Genomic DNA, 13,403 nt, shown 5'->3' with positions numbered 1-13,403 from the left:
GTGACTGTTCGGCAGAGGCGCCTAAGTTTGATGGGATTGGATGCTGCGTGTGAGGTCATCACTAGGCGCCACCGGGAACGGGAAGCCAAGGTATGAGGCTGTTGGCTAGCGGGGTTCTGATCTGTTCTCAAGTGCATTTTTCTGTTTTTCCGCTAATGGCCTTGAGTCGGCTTTCCTTGGCCGTTCTTCCTACGGAGTTTCCCGTTTCATTTGCTTTCTGCTTACTCTCCAACTGTGTTCGCGACACTTCCCTTTTTTTGCTAGCCAGTTCTTAGATCCTTCACCTTCAGTTCGCTTGGATCAGTTTCCTTTACCTTTGGGCAGTTGAGGACCTCTTGTCGTGGTCAGGTTAGAAATTTAATTTTTTTACCTTGAGAAATTGACATCGCCTTTCCCTGGCTAGGATCTTAGGGGACTCACCAGAACCCATTATCAAAGCAAGGTGGCTAAATCTGAGCAGCCCTTGTAAATAGGCAGGTTTTATTGTATTTGAGATTAAATAAACAAGTTTAGGTAATCTCAAAGTGTCATTTGAATACTGCCACAATGTTTTTGGACAAAATATAGTGCATTCAGTTCCATTTCATAGTAAAAAGATTAAGAAAGTGTGTGTGTGTGTGTGTGTGTGTGTGTTTTGTAACTGGTTAATCCCTAGAATGAGAATAAAGTGGAAACATAAAGATGATTTCTTGAGTGGAAAAGAACCTAGCATTATTTAGTTGTACTATGTTTTTAAATTTTAAAGAGCAGTTAGAAAAAGAGTAACAGAGACTGGAGTGGTGGCTGAGCGGTTAAGAACACTTGCTGCTTTTGTAAAGGACCCAGGTTGGGTCCCAGCACCCGTATGGAGGGAGGCTCAAGGTTGCCTGTAACTTCAGTTCAAGGGGAGCCAAGCCCTCTTGTGGCTTCAGGAGTGACAGGTGTGCACACATACATACGCATAAAGTAAAAGAACTACAGCGTGAGCCAGGCATTGCTGAGATCTTTTATGACTTTTTTTGTAATTCTCAAGACAGCTCTATGAAGTGATTATTATAATAATAGGGCTCATAGTCGTCAAGTCCGGGGTCTTGCAGTTTTTATGTTGTAAACCTAGCCTGAGATCCACCTATGTGTAATCCACTTCCTGCTTTTCAGTAAAAAGCAAGTGAACACAACTGCTTCCCTACGCTGGTATAACTGCATGCTTCTGACTTGCTAAGCCCTTCCTCAGGATGTCTTCCACCTACTTAAGTAACCCAAATTCTTGTCTGTTGTGTCCATGCTAATGCCAAAGTCTTCTAGTTGTTCCGGTTGTTATAAGTTTCTTCACATCAAGACTAACTTTAGTCCAAAGCTATGAAGAGGTGTTGACTCACACATTATAGGAATGCCTCTCTCTTCATGGCTCCTGAATGTTGAACCAAATTTTGTCTGAATGACAGTTATATTTCCTTTAAATTTTATGGATCTGAAAAGAAAGTAAAGAACGATATAGAATGGTTAGATTGAAAGGCATGGGCAAAGCAGCATGGTACAAAGAGTCTGTAGCTCCAGCTACTTGGGAGCCTCAGGTGAGGGGATCACATGAGCCATGAATTTGGGACCAAACTGGATAAAAAGACAGATTCAGGCAGTTTCTGCTTATGCTCACTCCCCCCACCCCCGCCCCCAATCTTCCTCTCAGGCTTGTACATATGGATAACAGAAATTCATAAATAAAGATATGACTGAAAAAAACACTGATGGTAGAGATAATCCATTTATCAATTACTTTATCCTTTATCTTGTCTCTCTCAAGCCAAGTCTTTGAAGTATATAATGGTATCATTCTGCTGTGTCTGTTTTGGTTTTTGGTTTTGGGCTTTTTTGGGGGGTTTTGGTTTTGGGTTTCTTTTTTGTTTTGTGTGGGTGCTTGTTTTTCAAGACTGGATTTTTCTGTGTAGCCCTAAATAATCTGAACCTTGATATGTAGACCAGACTGGCCTTGAACTCACAGATATCCACCTGCCCCTGTCTCCTGAGTGCTAGGATTAAAAGGCATGCCCCACTGCCCAGCTTCATTCTGTTGTGTCGTTACCCCAGTTATTCACACGACTTTCAGTGGCATGTCATCACCCAACTTGAATCAGGATAGTTTCGGAGGTAGAAGATCGCCTTTATCACTCTCTTCGTGTTACAAGTCCTTCACCTGCTTTTCATGAACCTCAACTTGCCCCCTCCCCCGTGACATTATCCATTCCGCCTGCTCAGAACTGTCACCTGTGGCATTCCACCCTCTTAAAAAATGTTCTTCACTTACCCTACTTTGCTCTTAAGCACTCCATGATCTCATTAGGAGTTGGAGGAAATGAACCTATTATCTAATTAAACTAATTCATAGTAGGATGAGTAATTCTGTGCTTGACCCTTTAGGCAACTACACAGGAAAAGACAAGCTTATGACCTGATGATAGATGAGCGAGATAATGCTGGCATTAACACACTTCTACTAGCTTGTCTGGTTCAGTGTAGAAAACCAAGACCAGTGGCTTGCAAACAACTCATTTCAAAATTGTTTTGATCTAGCATATATTTAAGTGCCTTTCCCCCATTCTGCTGTAGCACTGTATTTTACATCCCCTCTTCTTTTTTTCCCTGACGGATTCAAAGATAGCCCAGAGTGGCCCAGAACTTGAACTCTTCCTGCCTCCACCTTCTAAGTGCTAGGATTACAGATGTGCACATGTTCAACACTTGATAAAGGTCTTTGGGTGTCTTTTATAGACCAAGTAAACAAATAATTTTGAAGGCTCTAGCTGGATCACTGATAAATATTATGCATGATAAGTGTTGACTAACTACAGAGTAAAACCTCACTGAATATTTATCTAATAGGATGTTTTAGATTTACTTAATTTGATGTGTATGAGTTAATACTCATATGTATATACACATGTATGCATGTACCATGTGCAGTGTGTAGTTCCTACTACCCCACCTTAAACTCCAGATGAAAGACACACACACACACATTAGCTTATCTTTGATGTGTTTTAGCTCAATGGCTGGGTTCTTCTAAGCTTTCCTCAGCTACCACACCTTTCTTTTCACTCCCAGCTCAGCATCCTAATTCTACCCTCAGTTCAATTGGTCTCTAATCTCACGCCTGCTACCCCAGGCCCAGTCTGGGAAACGGTCAATGGCCACTCCATCCTAGATCTCACATGGCTGATGGCGCTTTCTTCCTCCAAAGCATAGTGAATCATCCTTGAGTCCACTATCCTGCCTTTGGGAAAACTAGAGGTCCTGCCTATTTCCCCCAGCTCATTGACCACTAGTATCTTTATTGATTGATCAAGAACCAATTGGACCTCCAGGGTTCACACGCAGATTACTGATCAGAGCATCAGAATCACCCCCTACAACCACATGCATACCTGGTATCCTCAGAGGTCTAAAGAAAGCACTGGATCTCCTGGGACTGAAGTTATTCCTTGGTTGTGAACTGCCATGTGGGTACTGGGAACTAAAGTTGGTCCTCTAAAATAGCAACTAGTCAAATTCTCTTAAGCATAGAGCCACCTCTGTGGCCCCAAATGAGTATATATATATCTCTTTTGAGGCTTTCTGAACTCCTTTTTTTAAATAGACTCATTAATACTTCTTTGTTACTCTTCTAACTATGCAAGTGATCAATAAATATCTGTTTGGAGTCTGAAAATTTCACCCTGTCCCCTCTGATGTGTAGGACTGTACTGTTCTTGGATCTTATAAGATTAATGCAATAAAACTTACTACTAGGACTGGAGAGATGGTTCAGTGGTGAAGATCACTTACTTCTCTTTCAGAGGTCCTGGATTCAATTCCCAGCAACCATATGGTGGCTCACAATCATCTGTAATGGGATTCAATGTCCTCTTCTGATGTGTCTGAAGATAGCTAGTGTACTTGCATACATAAAATAAATAAAATCTTTTTTTTAAAAAAAAAAAAGACTTTATTTATTTAAAAAAAAAAGTAGTAACTTGACCCATTATGGAAAAAATTATCAGAACTGTATGGTGTCTGTATAATAGTCCTTTTAACTATACAATCTATTCATTACCTAACTTCTCATGCTTTATTTTGGGTAATCGTTAGCCAAAAGTACCTTTAAAGTCAAGGTAATTCCTTTAAAATAACAACAACAAACAAAACCAAAAACAAGGATAAGATTAGGAAGAAAACCTGAAAAGGTTTATGCCTGCTAGTCAGCGTGTATTTGGGTCTCCTGTGGATGTGTGCTAGAGAAGCAGTCTTATGTTTACCTAGAGGTTTGTAGATTTAGTCTTTAAATGTCTTTTGAGAGGAAAGGGCAGAGGGTTGTTGAATTTTTAAGCAATCAATCTTTAAAAACTGTTGAAATGTTGGTAATTATATTTGTCTCATAGTATTGAGTTCTTGTACAAAATCTGATACAGGTTTTCTCCCTCTTCACAGAATTTTGAAGGCCATCATGGCAGTCAAGTGGACTGGTGGACATTCTTCTTCAATCCTTTGCCTGAATGCAAGTAAAGATGGGCTGGTGGCTTCAGGAGGAGAGGGTGGAGACCTTGTGGCTTGGGGTGAAGATGGGACCCCGTTAGGACACATGCAGTTGGAAGGAGCTGATGATGTGACCAGCGTCTTGTTTTCCACCTCCTGCCCCACCAAGCTGTATGCCTCCCATGGAGAAACCATCAGTGTTCTAGATGTCAGGTCTCTTAAAGAGTCCCTGGACCACTTTCATGTGAATGAGGAAGAAATCAATTGTCTTTCATTAAATGAAACTGAAAGTCTGCTGGCTTCTGCTGATGACTCTGGGGCAATCAAAATCCTGGACTTGGAAAAGAAGAAAGTTACCAGATCCCTGAAAAGACATTCTAACATCTGTTCCTCTGTGGCTTTTCGACCTCAGAGACCTCAGAGCCTGGTGTCATGTGGCCTGGATATGCAGGTGATGTTTTTGCAAAGAGCATTTGGGTAATTTCTGAGCAGAATTTGCTCAAAAAAAAAAAAAAGAAAAGAAAAGAAAATCAAGTATGTGTTTGATTTGGTTTCCTTGGCAATTATGGGAATTGAGCTTAGGACCTATACATGCTACTAAACATGTTCTCTACCACTAACCTGTATTCCCAATTCTTGGAATCAAATTATTATTATTATTATTATTATTTTTTTTTTTTTTTTTGATTTTTGGATTTGGTCTTTTCAGACAGGGTTTCTCTGTGTAGTCCTGGCTGGCCTGGAACTCACTCTGTAGACCTGGCTGGCTTCGAACTCAGAAATCTGCCTGCCTCTGCCTCCCAGAGTGCTGGGATTACACGAGTGCACCACCAATGCCTAGTGGAATCAAATTATTGATCAGGAGTTTTCTACTCAGTAGAAACATTCTTTTGTTGTTGTTGTTGTTGTTGTTGATGTTGTTGTTGTTTTGAGACAGGGTTTCTCTGTGTAGCCCTGGCTGTCCTGGAACTCACTCTGTAGACCAGGCTGGCCTTGAACTCAGAAATCCGCCTGCCTCTGCCTCCCAAGTGCTGAGATTACAGGCGTGTGCCACCACTGCCTGGCTCTACTAACATTCTTACTCAGCTGTGACCAGAGGCAGGCAGATCTCTGTGAATTCAAAACCAGCCTGGTCTATATAATGAGACCTTGTCTCAAAAAAATAGACACCCAGAATTTGGCATTTTGCCTCCAATTCTGTGTGAAACTCTTTAGGGGTATGTAGCTGCTAGAGAACATTCTCAAACATTTTGTGGAAAGGCAGGTTGTTTTGATTTGCCTGGTAAAGTTTCACTGTACAGCAGAGAATATGCTTGAGTTTCTGCCTCTGTTTCCCAAATTCTGGGTTTGCTGGGTTGTACAATAATATATGTACTCCCCCAACACACACACATGCACAGAAAAGATTTCTGCTACATTAAAAAGAATCTGGGGAGCCGGGTGGTGGTGGCGTACGCCTGTAATCCCAGCACTCTGGTAGGCACCTTTAATGCATTTGGGAGACAGAGGCAGGTGTATCTCCGGGTGTTCAAAGCCAGCTTGGTCTACAAAGAGAATTCCAGGACAGCCAGTATTACAAAGAAACCCTGTCTCAAAAAGCCTGAGAGAGAGGTGGGGAAGAGGTAAAGGGGAGGGGATGGAGAAATAGAGAGAGGGGAGAAATTTGATTTGCTTCCTCTACTTCCTGAGTGCTGAGGTTAAAGGCATAGGCCACTGTGCTGGCTAGTTTGTTTGTTTTTCTTTCTTTTTTTTTTTTTTATTAGGGAGTAATGTTGGGCGTTGCACTCATGGTTTTACAGGTGGCAAATACATGCTTGTGCCACTAAGCTATATCCTTAGCCCGTCCATTGGATTTTCATTCAGTCTGTTCAATAACAGTTTTAGGATCCGTCCTGTCAACTTTACCTCTGCGTCTGCATTCTAGTTTTAGTCTAGTGTCAGTGACATTACCTTGGTATGTCATAGCAGCTTCTGACCATTTCAAGTGTTGCAGGAACTGTGTGCTATTTTATTAAACGCTCAGTAGGCACTGTAGTTGAGCAATGTGTCTGAAACACTGTGTGACTGTAATTTCACCTTGTTTAAAGGTAATGCTGTGGAGTCTTCAAAAAGCCCGTCCTGTCTGGATTACAAATTTACAGGAGGATGAAACAGAGGAAACGGAGGGCCCCCAGACCCCTGGTCGGCTCCTAAACCCTGCACTTGCCCACTCTGTCTCTGTAGCTTCGTGCGGCAATATTTTTAGCTGTGGCGCAGAGGATGGTAAGGTGCGCATCTTCAGGGTGATGGGAGTCAAATGTGAGCGAGAACTGGGGTTTAAGGGTCACAGTTTGGGGGTATCCCAGGTGTGCTTTCTGCCCGAGTCCCAGCTGCTGCTTACTGGAGGGAACGATGGGAAGATAAGGTTGTGGGACGTGAGCGGTAAGATGGAGAAGCCGCAGAAGAGCCCTGCGAAGCACGCCCACAGGAAGAAGGCCAAGAGGGCAGCGTGCCCGGTGCAGGGCGGCAACTCTAAAGCCCCGGGAGCAGAGGACGAGGGACACGCAAAGATTCTGCCAAAGCTCGATATTGAACACGGAGAAAAAGTGAACTGGCTTTTGAGTACAAAAATTAAAGGGAACAAAAGCATATTAGTGGCTGATCAGACGAGTTGTGTGTCTGTGTACCCCCTAAATGAACTTTAGGTCCAATAAATGCATTGCAAAAACCTACAGTCTTTTGTTTGTTTGTTTGTTTGTTTGTTTCCTTGCTTCCTTATTAAGACACTTGTAGCACAGGCTGCCCTCAAACTTGTGGCAATCCTCCTGTCTCAGCCTCCAAATTCTGAGATTACAAGTATGAGCCCCCTTCCTGATTTGCTGATAGAACTTAATTTTATTTATTTATTCATTCTTCATTCATTCATTTATTTAATATAGATGTGTACACTGTAGCTGTCCTCTGACATACCAGTAAAACAAGTCAATTCAAACCAGATAGACATAGATATAGATGTAGAGATATAGAGATATAGATATATAGATATATATGCATGCAAGTTTATTGGGGAGCTGCTCTCCAGTGGATGAGTTCACTGGCCCCAAGGAAGGAGGCCAGGAAAGTTGTTACAGGAAGAGAGACAGGGGGGGGGGGGGGGAAGGAAGACAAAGCACACATGCATGCAAAGAGAAGGAAAAGGGGAAGAAGAGAGAATCGAAATGTCCAGATTATATAGCTAAAAGCCTCTGGGGAAAGGCAGCCCAGCTTCTGGGCTGCTAAGTTCAGTACTGGGGACAGGGATTCTGGGAGAACCTGGAAGCCAGGTCTGCTTTGGTATGTGAAATATGCACCTTGTCCCCAGGGCCTAAACCAAACACCAGGTATTTTCTACAATATTTCATTTTTCCCCATACAAAGTTTGGGGCTTTCACTGTGTTCTTATTTTGATTTTTTTATAATTTTCCAATGAAAATAAGAATTTTTGTTAGGTTTTACAACTTAATACTTTTTCTATATTTTTTTCACATTTAAAATTATTATCTTAGAAATCATAATACATCTAGTGGATGCTTGTATTCCCAGCCATTATGAACTTGGGCTAATGACTGGTTTTGAGCTTCTTAGACTCTGTCCCAGAAAAAGAAAGGGGAAGGAGGGGGGAGAGAAGGAAAGGGGGCTGGAGAAAGAAAGGGGGTTGCGGAAGGACAGGAAGGATTTTTTGGTTTAGTTTGGTTTTCTTGAGACAGGGTCTTTCTGTGTAGTCCTGGATGTGCTATTGCTTGCTGCATACACCAGGCTAGCCTTGAGCTCAGAAAAGGGACGGCCTCCACCCCTCGCCACTCTCAGTGTTGAGACTAAAATGTCCTCTACCGAACCAGAGATGTTTTCTCTCTCCTTTTTAAGATTTATTTATGTTATGAGCATTTTATTTACATATATGCCTGCATGACAGAAGAAAGCATCAGAAAGAGTATCAGATCCTATTCTAGACGATTGTGAGCCACTATGTGGTTGCTGGGAATTGAACTCAGGAGCTCTGGATGAGCAGTGCTCTTAACCACTGAGCCATCTCTCTAGCCTAGAGAAAAATTTGTGATTGTGTCATTTCTCTGCCTGTGATAATAGCTTATCCAATGCAAAAGAACCTCCTCTAAAATAGCCAACCCCAGACCCATGCATGAGACTGCAGGTACTTTGGGTTTAGTGAAACAGCCTCAAGTATCATAGTAAATTAATGCTGCCATTTAAATAGCTGCAATTTAATATTTAATATTTATTAATCTAATTTGTTTATATCAGATTTATTATTAAATTAATTACTTGATTAACTTAATGTTAATTAAATAGCTTGCATTTAACATTAAGATCTGAGTCATAGTTGCAAAAGAACTATACGCATAAGACACTTACATCTAATATTGGGTTTGGACAAATTTTAGCAACTTTATATACAATTTTAGCATAGAAATTAGTGATAAACCCTGAACATCTAATGATCCTTTTAAAAGAATGCAGTCTTTGGGTGAGATGTGATGGTACATGCCTTTAAAAAGAATGAAACAGGTGGCTTCCTTTGAATTCTAGGATATCCTGCTCTACATGATGAGTTCCAGGCCAGCCAGAGCTACATAGTCAGGTTAACTGCGCTCTCTGCTGGCCTGACAACCTGGATTCAATCCCCAGAACCCAAGTAAAGGAAGAACAGGAGAGCTATCTCCACAAAGCTGTCCTGTGACCTTCACATGTTTGCTGGTGTGCTCTCCCCCACTCCTGTCACACACACACACACACACACACACACACACACACACGCACGCCGCCACAACTACCACCACCGTCATTTATACACACACTCACACAGTAATAATGAGATTTAAAAGGGATGCAGCCCAGGCAACTGGATGCTTCCCAATGTCATAAAGGCAGGTGTGGAATGCTTGAGCACTGTCTTGACTAATGCCAACCTGATCTGCCCAGACTGGCCCTGACCAGTCATTCTGGTGTTATTACCAGTTCCAAGCAGCATGGAGCTTCTGATGCTAGTCAGAAGTCTTGCTTCCATGTGACAGCAAGGGCAATGTGTCACCAAGGGGTTGAGCAGACATTTGTCTCTCTCTCCTTGTTTCCCTTGCTCTAAGACTGGCTCCTTTGCCATTAACACGCCCATCTCTGGCTCCCCACTTCCACCTCTTTCATACTTCCTGATACTGTGGCTTAAGCCTAGGGATTACACATAAGTAGGTGCCCCTCCACTAAATAATATTGCCAGCCTTTTCATTACTTTATTGTTTTGGGACTGGCTCCTTCTAACTTGTCCATTAGGTCTCAAAGAAACCAAGGACAGGACTCACTCAGTGTCTGTGGCTCCTCTCAGCACCTCTTGCTCTGCCCCCTTCCCTAAACCTCAGCCATGTGTTTTGGCTACAAGGTCTCTTTATTCCCAAGCACTGTCTTGCCCTCTTGACTCCTTGTCCCCTCTCTTGACCTCTCTCTTTTTCATCCCTCATTCTGTCCCCACGTCCTCCCCTTGAATGGCACAGTTCAGTCTGCTGGCCATGTTCAGTCTGGACTCTTGCAGATGCCTGTAGCTGTTTTCTCCTTTGCATTTACAACAAACCTCCTCAGCTGCACTTAGGAGCAATCAGGTCCTCATCACTATCCTTATATTTTTCTCCCTTGTAGTGAAAATAGATATTTCAGCTGATAAATGAGTCAATTCAAGCCACATTAGAGTATATCTAAAGGCAGGTTGGTTGTGAAGAAGCTCTCTGGTGAATTCACTGACCACAAAGGAGGTCCCCATGGGGAGGGAGACAAGAGAAGGAGAAGTGAATGAGAAAAACTGTGCATATTGGAGGAGGAAAAGGAGAAGAAGAGATAGATCAAAATGTCTGCATTATATAGGGAAGAGTTTCTTGGGGAGGGGAAGCCCAGCCCTTCAGCTGAAATGTTTATCCAGGGCAGAGGGCGGAGGGCAGAGGGTTGTATGCCAACCATGCCCTGTAACAGGTAGGGACTGAGAGGAGCTGGGAGAACATGGAGTCCAGGTACACTTTGGTATGTTAAATACACACCTCAGCTGTTTGTCCTGGGTCTGAATCCCAACCGTCTTGATTAAGATTTCTCTTCCATCTGCTCCTTCAGGTCCTCCCTGTAGAGGGGTGCTTCTGATGCTTTGATCAGAAATCTATGTTTACTGACACAGTGTGTGATTCTTGCCCCCAATTGGTTTTTCATCTATCAATAAAGATGCCAATGGCTAATGGTTGAGCAAAAAGAAAGAGGTGGGACTTCCAGGTTCCTATAGGCTAGGAGAGAGGAGAATCAATATACTTGAAAGAGAAGATGAACAGACTCAGAACTGCAGAGAATATCTTCCAAAATGTAGGCCCTCCTTCATATGGCATGAATAAAAATATATTACAATTGTTTATTCATAAAATTTACTCACAAAAAGACAATCCCCCATTCAAATATCTTAATGGTACTAAAATTTTGGTTGTGAGATTCATGTATTACAGAATATACAACTTTGGCAAGATTTTCCTCAAAGATGCTGAACTGACCTGTTGTTCCAGCCTCCTGCTTCCTGATGCTGTCCAGAGACTTACTTCAGAACAGCCTTAGGATTACTGCTGATTACAGATGATCTCACCTCATCCAAACTTTCAGGCGGATCCAGTCAGAACTTCAGTCAAGCCCTGAGTCTTCTAAACATACAGAGACTGGATAACAGATGCTAAAGCTAGCTTTCTTAAGTCTAACCAATTTTCTAATTTTCCTATCCATCCCTACCCCTTTAAAGATCTTGTCACCCCTAATCAGTCAGAAGTAGCTATGAGGAGTCATCAGCCAGATTCCTTGGGTTTGGGTGTCTGGTTATGGTTATTTTACAAATTAGATAGATTGTCATTTTAAGGGATAGTTTGGGAATGGTCATAATTTTAAACATGGAGGAAATAGATGAGATGGATTGCTAAATATTTGTTACAGCCCAAACTCTGCCACGGGATAACCAGGATTCTTTGGTCCAGGAAGGCATGGGTCCAGCAAGATGACAGAAACAACCACACACACACACACACACACACACACACACACAGAGAGAGAGAGAGAGAGAGAGAGAGGCGGTTTGAATCTGAATGTATGTAGGAGCTCTAAAGCAAGGATTTTTGTACATGGAAGAGTTGGTATTACCATTTCAAAAGATGTAGCCAGTGAGGCAGGCACAAATATCATAACCATTTGGTACAGGAAATGCAAAAATCAATCAGGTACAATGTTTCTCATGTAACAGATACAGAGGATCAATTTACAGATGCCATCAAACTTCCTAATTAGAATACAGAGTCACTCATAGTTTACAGTAAACCTTCAAAGAGTTTGAAGTTTCTTAAACCCCCTGGATCTTAACAAGTTTTTGTGAGAAATCCTTATCTAACATTTTAGCTTCTACCTTGTAAAAAACTTCCTGTCTAAATCAATGTTTCCATACAGAGTGTCAGAGCCATCCTCATCCACATACACATAGCCATATAAACCTGCATGTGGTTGGAAGGTTGTAATTATGTAAATGACTATGAGGCAAAGCATTGCAATTCTTAAAATGAGAGTTTGTGGGCAGTGAGTCAACTTCAAAGATCAAAGAACGAGCCAGGCGGTGGTGCTGTAATCTCAGCACTCTGGGAGGCAGAGGCAGGCAATTTCTGAGTTCGAGGCCAGCCTGGACTACAGAGTGAGTTCCAGGACAGTCAGGGCTACACAGAGAAACCCTGTCTCAAAAAAAACCAAATCCAAAAAAACCAAAGATCAAAGAACAGATTATTGGCCAGGGTGTAGTAATCCCCGTGAAGAGAGAAAGGAGGAAGTCCAGAGCAAACTGCTTCTTGATAACTATGGGCCCATCTTAATTACCTTGGTTTTCCTTGGTCCTGGCTACTAAGAAGGAGGAGAGTTTAGGAAATTGCCAAGTGAAATTTTCGGCTTCTGTACAGGGTGTTCCACAAAGTCCCAGGAGACATTTCTTGCCTCAGTCTGTAAAATTCTGTTTTATAGATTTCACTGGGGCCACTGCGGCAATATTCTTGAACAAAACATTGTGTTGCCATAATCTTACACTGGTAGAAATCTTTGTAATTGATGTAAAATTGAAGTTATAATCCCTTACATTGGTACAGAAATTATATATTGATATAGAATTAAGGTTTTCATTTTATGAATCTATATATTGATACAAAATTTAAAATTAATATTGTTACTCTTAGATAGGCGTTGTGCCTATACAATGCATTTAAGAACAAGATGATTGCACACGCTTGTAATCCCGCACTCTGGGAGGCAGAGGCAGGCAGATTTCTGAGTTTGAGGCCAGCCTGGTCTACAGAGTGAGTTCCAGGACAGCCAGGGCTATACAGAGAAACCCTGTCTCAAAAAAAACAAAAACCAAAAAAAAAAAAAAAAAGAACAAGATGATTAAGTAAAGCAAGTTAAGGGCCAGATGGGAAACTCATGGTTAGGTAAGATTCTAATACTTTGCATACATATATAGTCTTCAAAAATATAAAAAAATCCACAGAATATGACAATTAATGTCATTTCATCATTAAGGATCATTTGACAATGAGATATGTCTGCTCTCCAGGCAAGGTTGCTTATCGTGACAAGGAGGCCATGGGTCAAACATTGTCTATTTCATCTGCAGACAAAATATTTCCTGGGAAAAGGATACACTATGCAGAATAGGCAACTGATAGCTCTGCCAAGACAGGGCAAACAGTTCCTCATAATCCTGCTTAACAAAGGTCTGTCAGATGATCCTGGGCTAGAAGATTAAAGGCAGATGCTCCAACATTATTAGAAATCAAGGCAATCAACTATCTTTACAATCAGAAGCTATGTTTTGTGCTTCCTATATACTCAGGTAATATTTAGTTCATTCT

At 41.8% G+C, this 13,403-nt stretch overlaps 1 protein-coding gene across 4 annotated transcripts; it reads left to right on the top strand.

Annotated features, from left to right (window-relative positions):
* The first annotated feature begins 1 nt into the window (after position 1).
* Positions 2-7,196, top strand: Wdr53 (WD repeat domain 53). Of its 4 annotated transcripts, none has more exons than XM_052158416.1 (3): positions 2-90; positions 4,441-4,936; positions 6,573-7,196. In XM_052158416.1, the coding sequence occupies exons 1-3, from the start codon at positions 41-43 to the stop codon at positions 7,167-7,169; spliced, it is 1,143 nt and encodes a 380-aa protein (XP_052014376.1). In that variant the 5' UTR covers positions 2-40; the 3' UTR covers positions 7,170-7,196. The 4 variants fall into 4 exon arrangements, with proteins under 4 accessions (XP_052014376.1, XP_052014377.1, XP_052014378.1 ...); XM_052158417.1 differs by lacking the exon at positions 2-90 and adding an exon at positions 97-348; XM_052158418.1 differs by lacking the exon at positions 2-90 and adding an exon at positions 1,074-1,553.
* Positions 7,197-13,403: the final 6,207 nt, after the last annotated feature.

Source organism: Apodemus sylvaticus, chromosome 15 (genome assembly GCF_947179515.1).
Source record: "Apodemus sylvaticus chromosome 15, mApoSyl1.1, whole genome shotgun sequence".
Classification (NCBI taxonomy): Eukaryota; Metazoa; Chordata; class Mammalia; order Rodentia; family Muridae; genus Apodemus; species Apodemus sylvaticus.
Note: the sequence above shows the minus strand (reverse complement) of the source record. Positions and strands in the feature narration are given on the sequence as shown.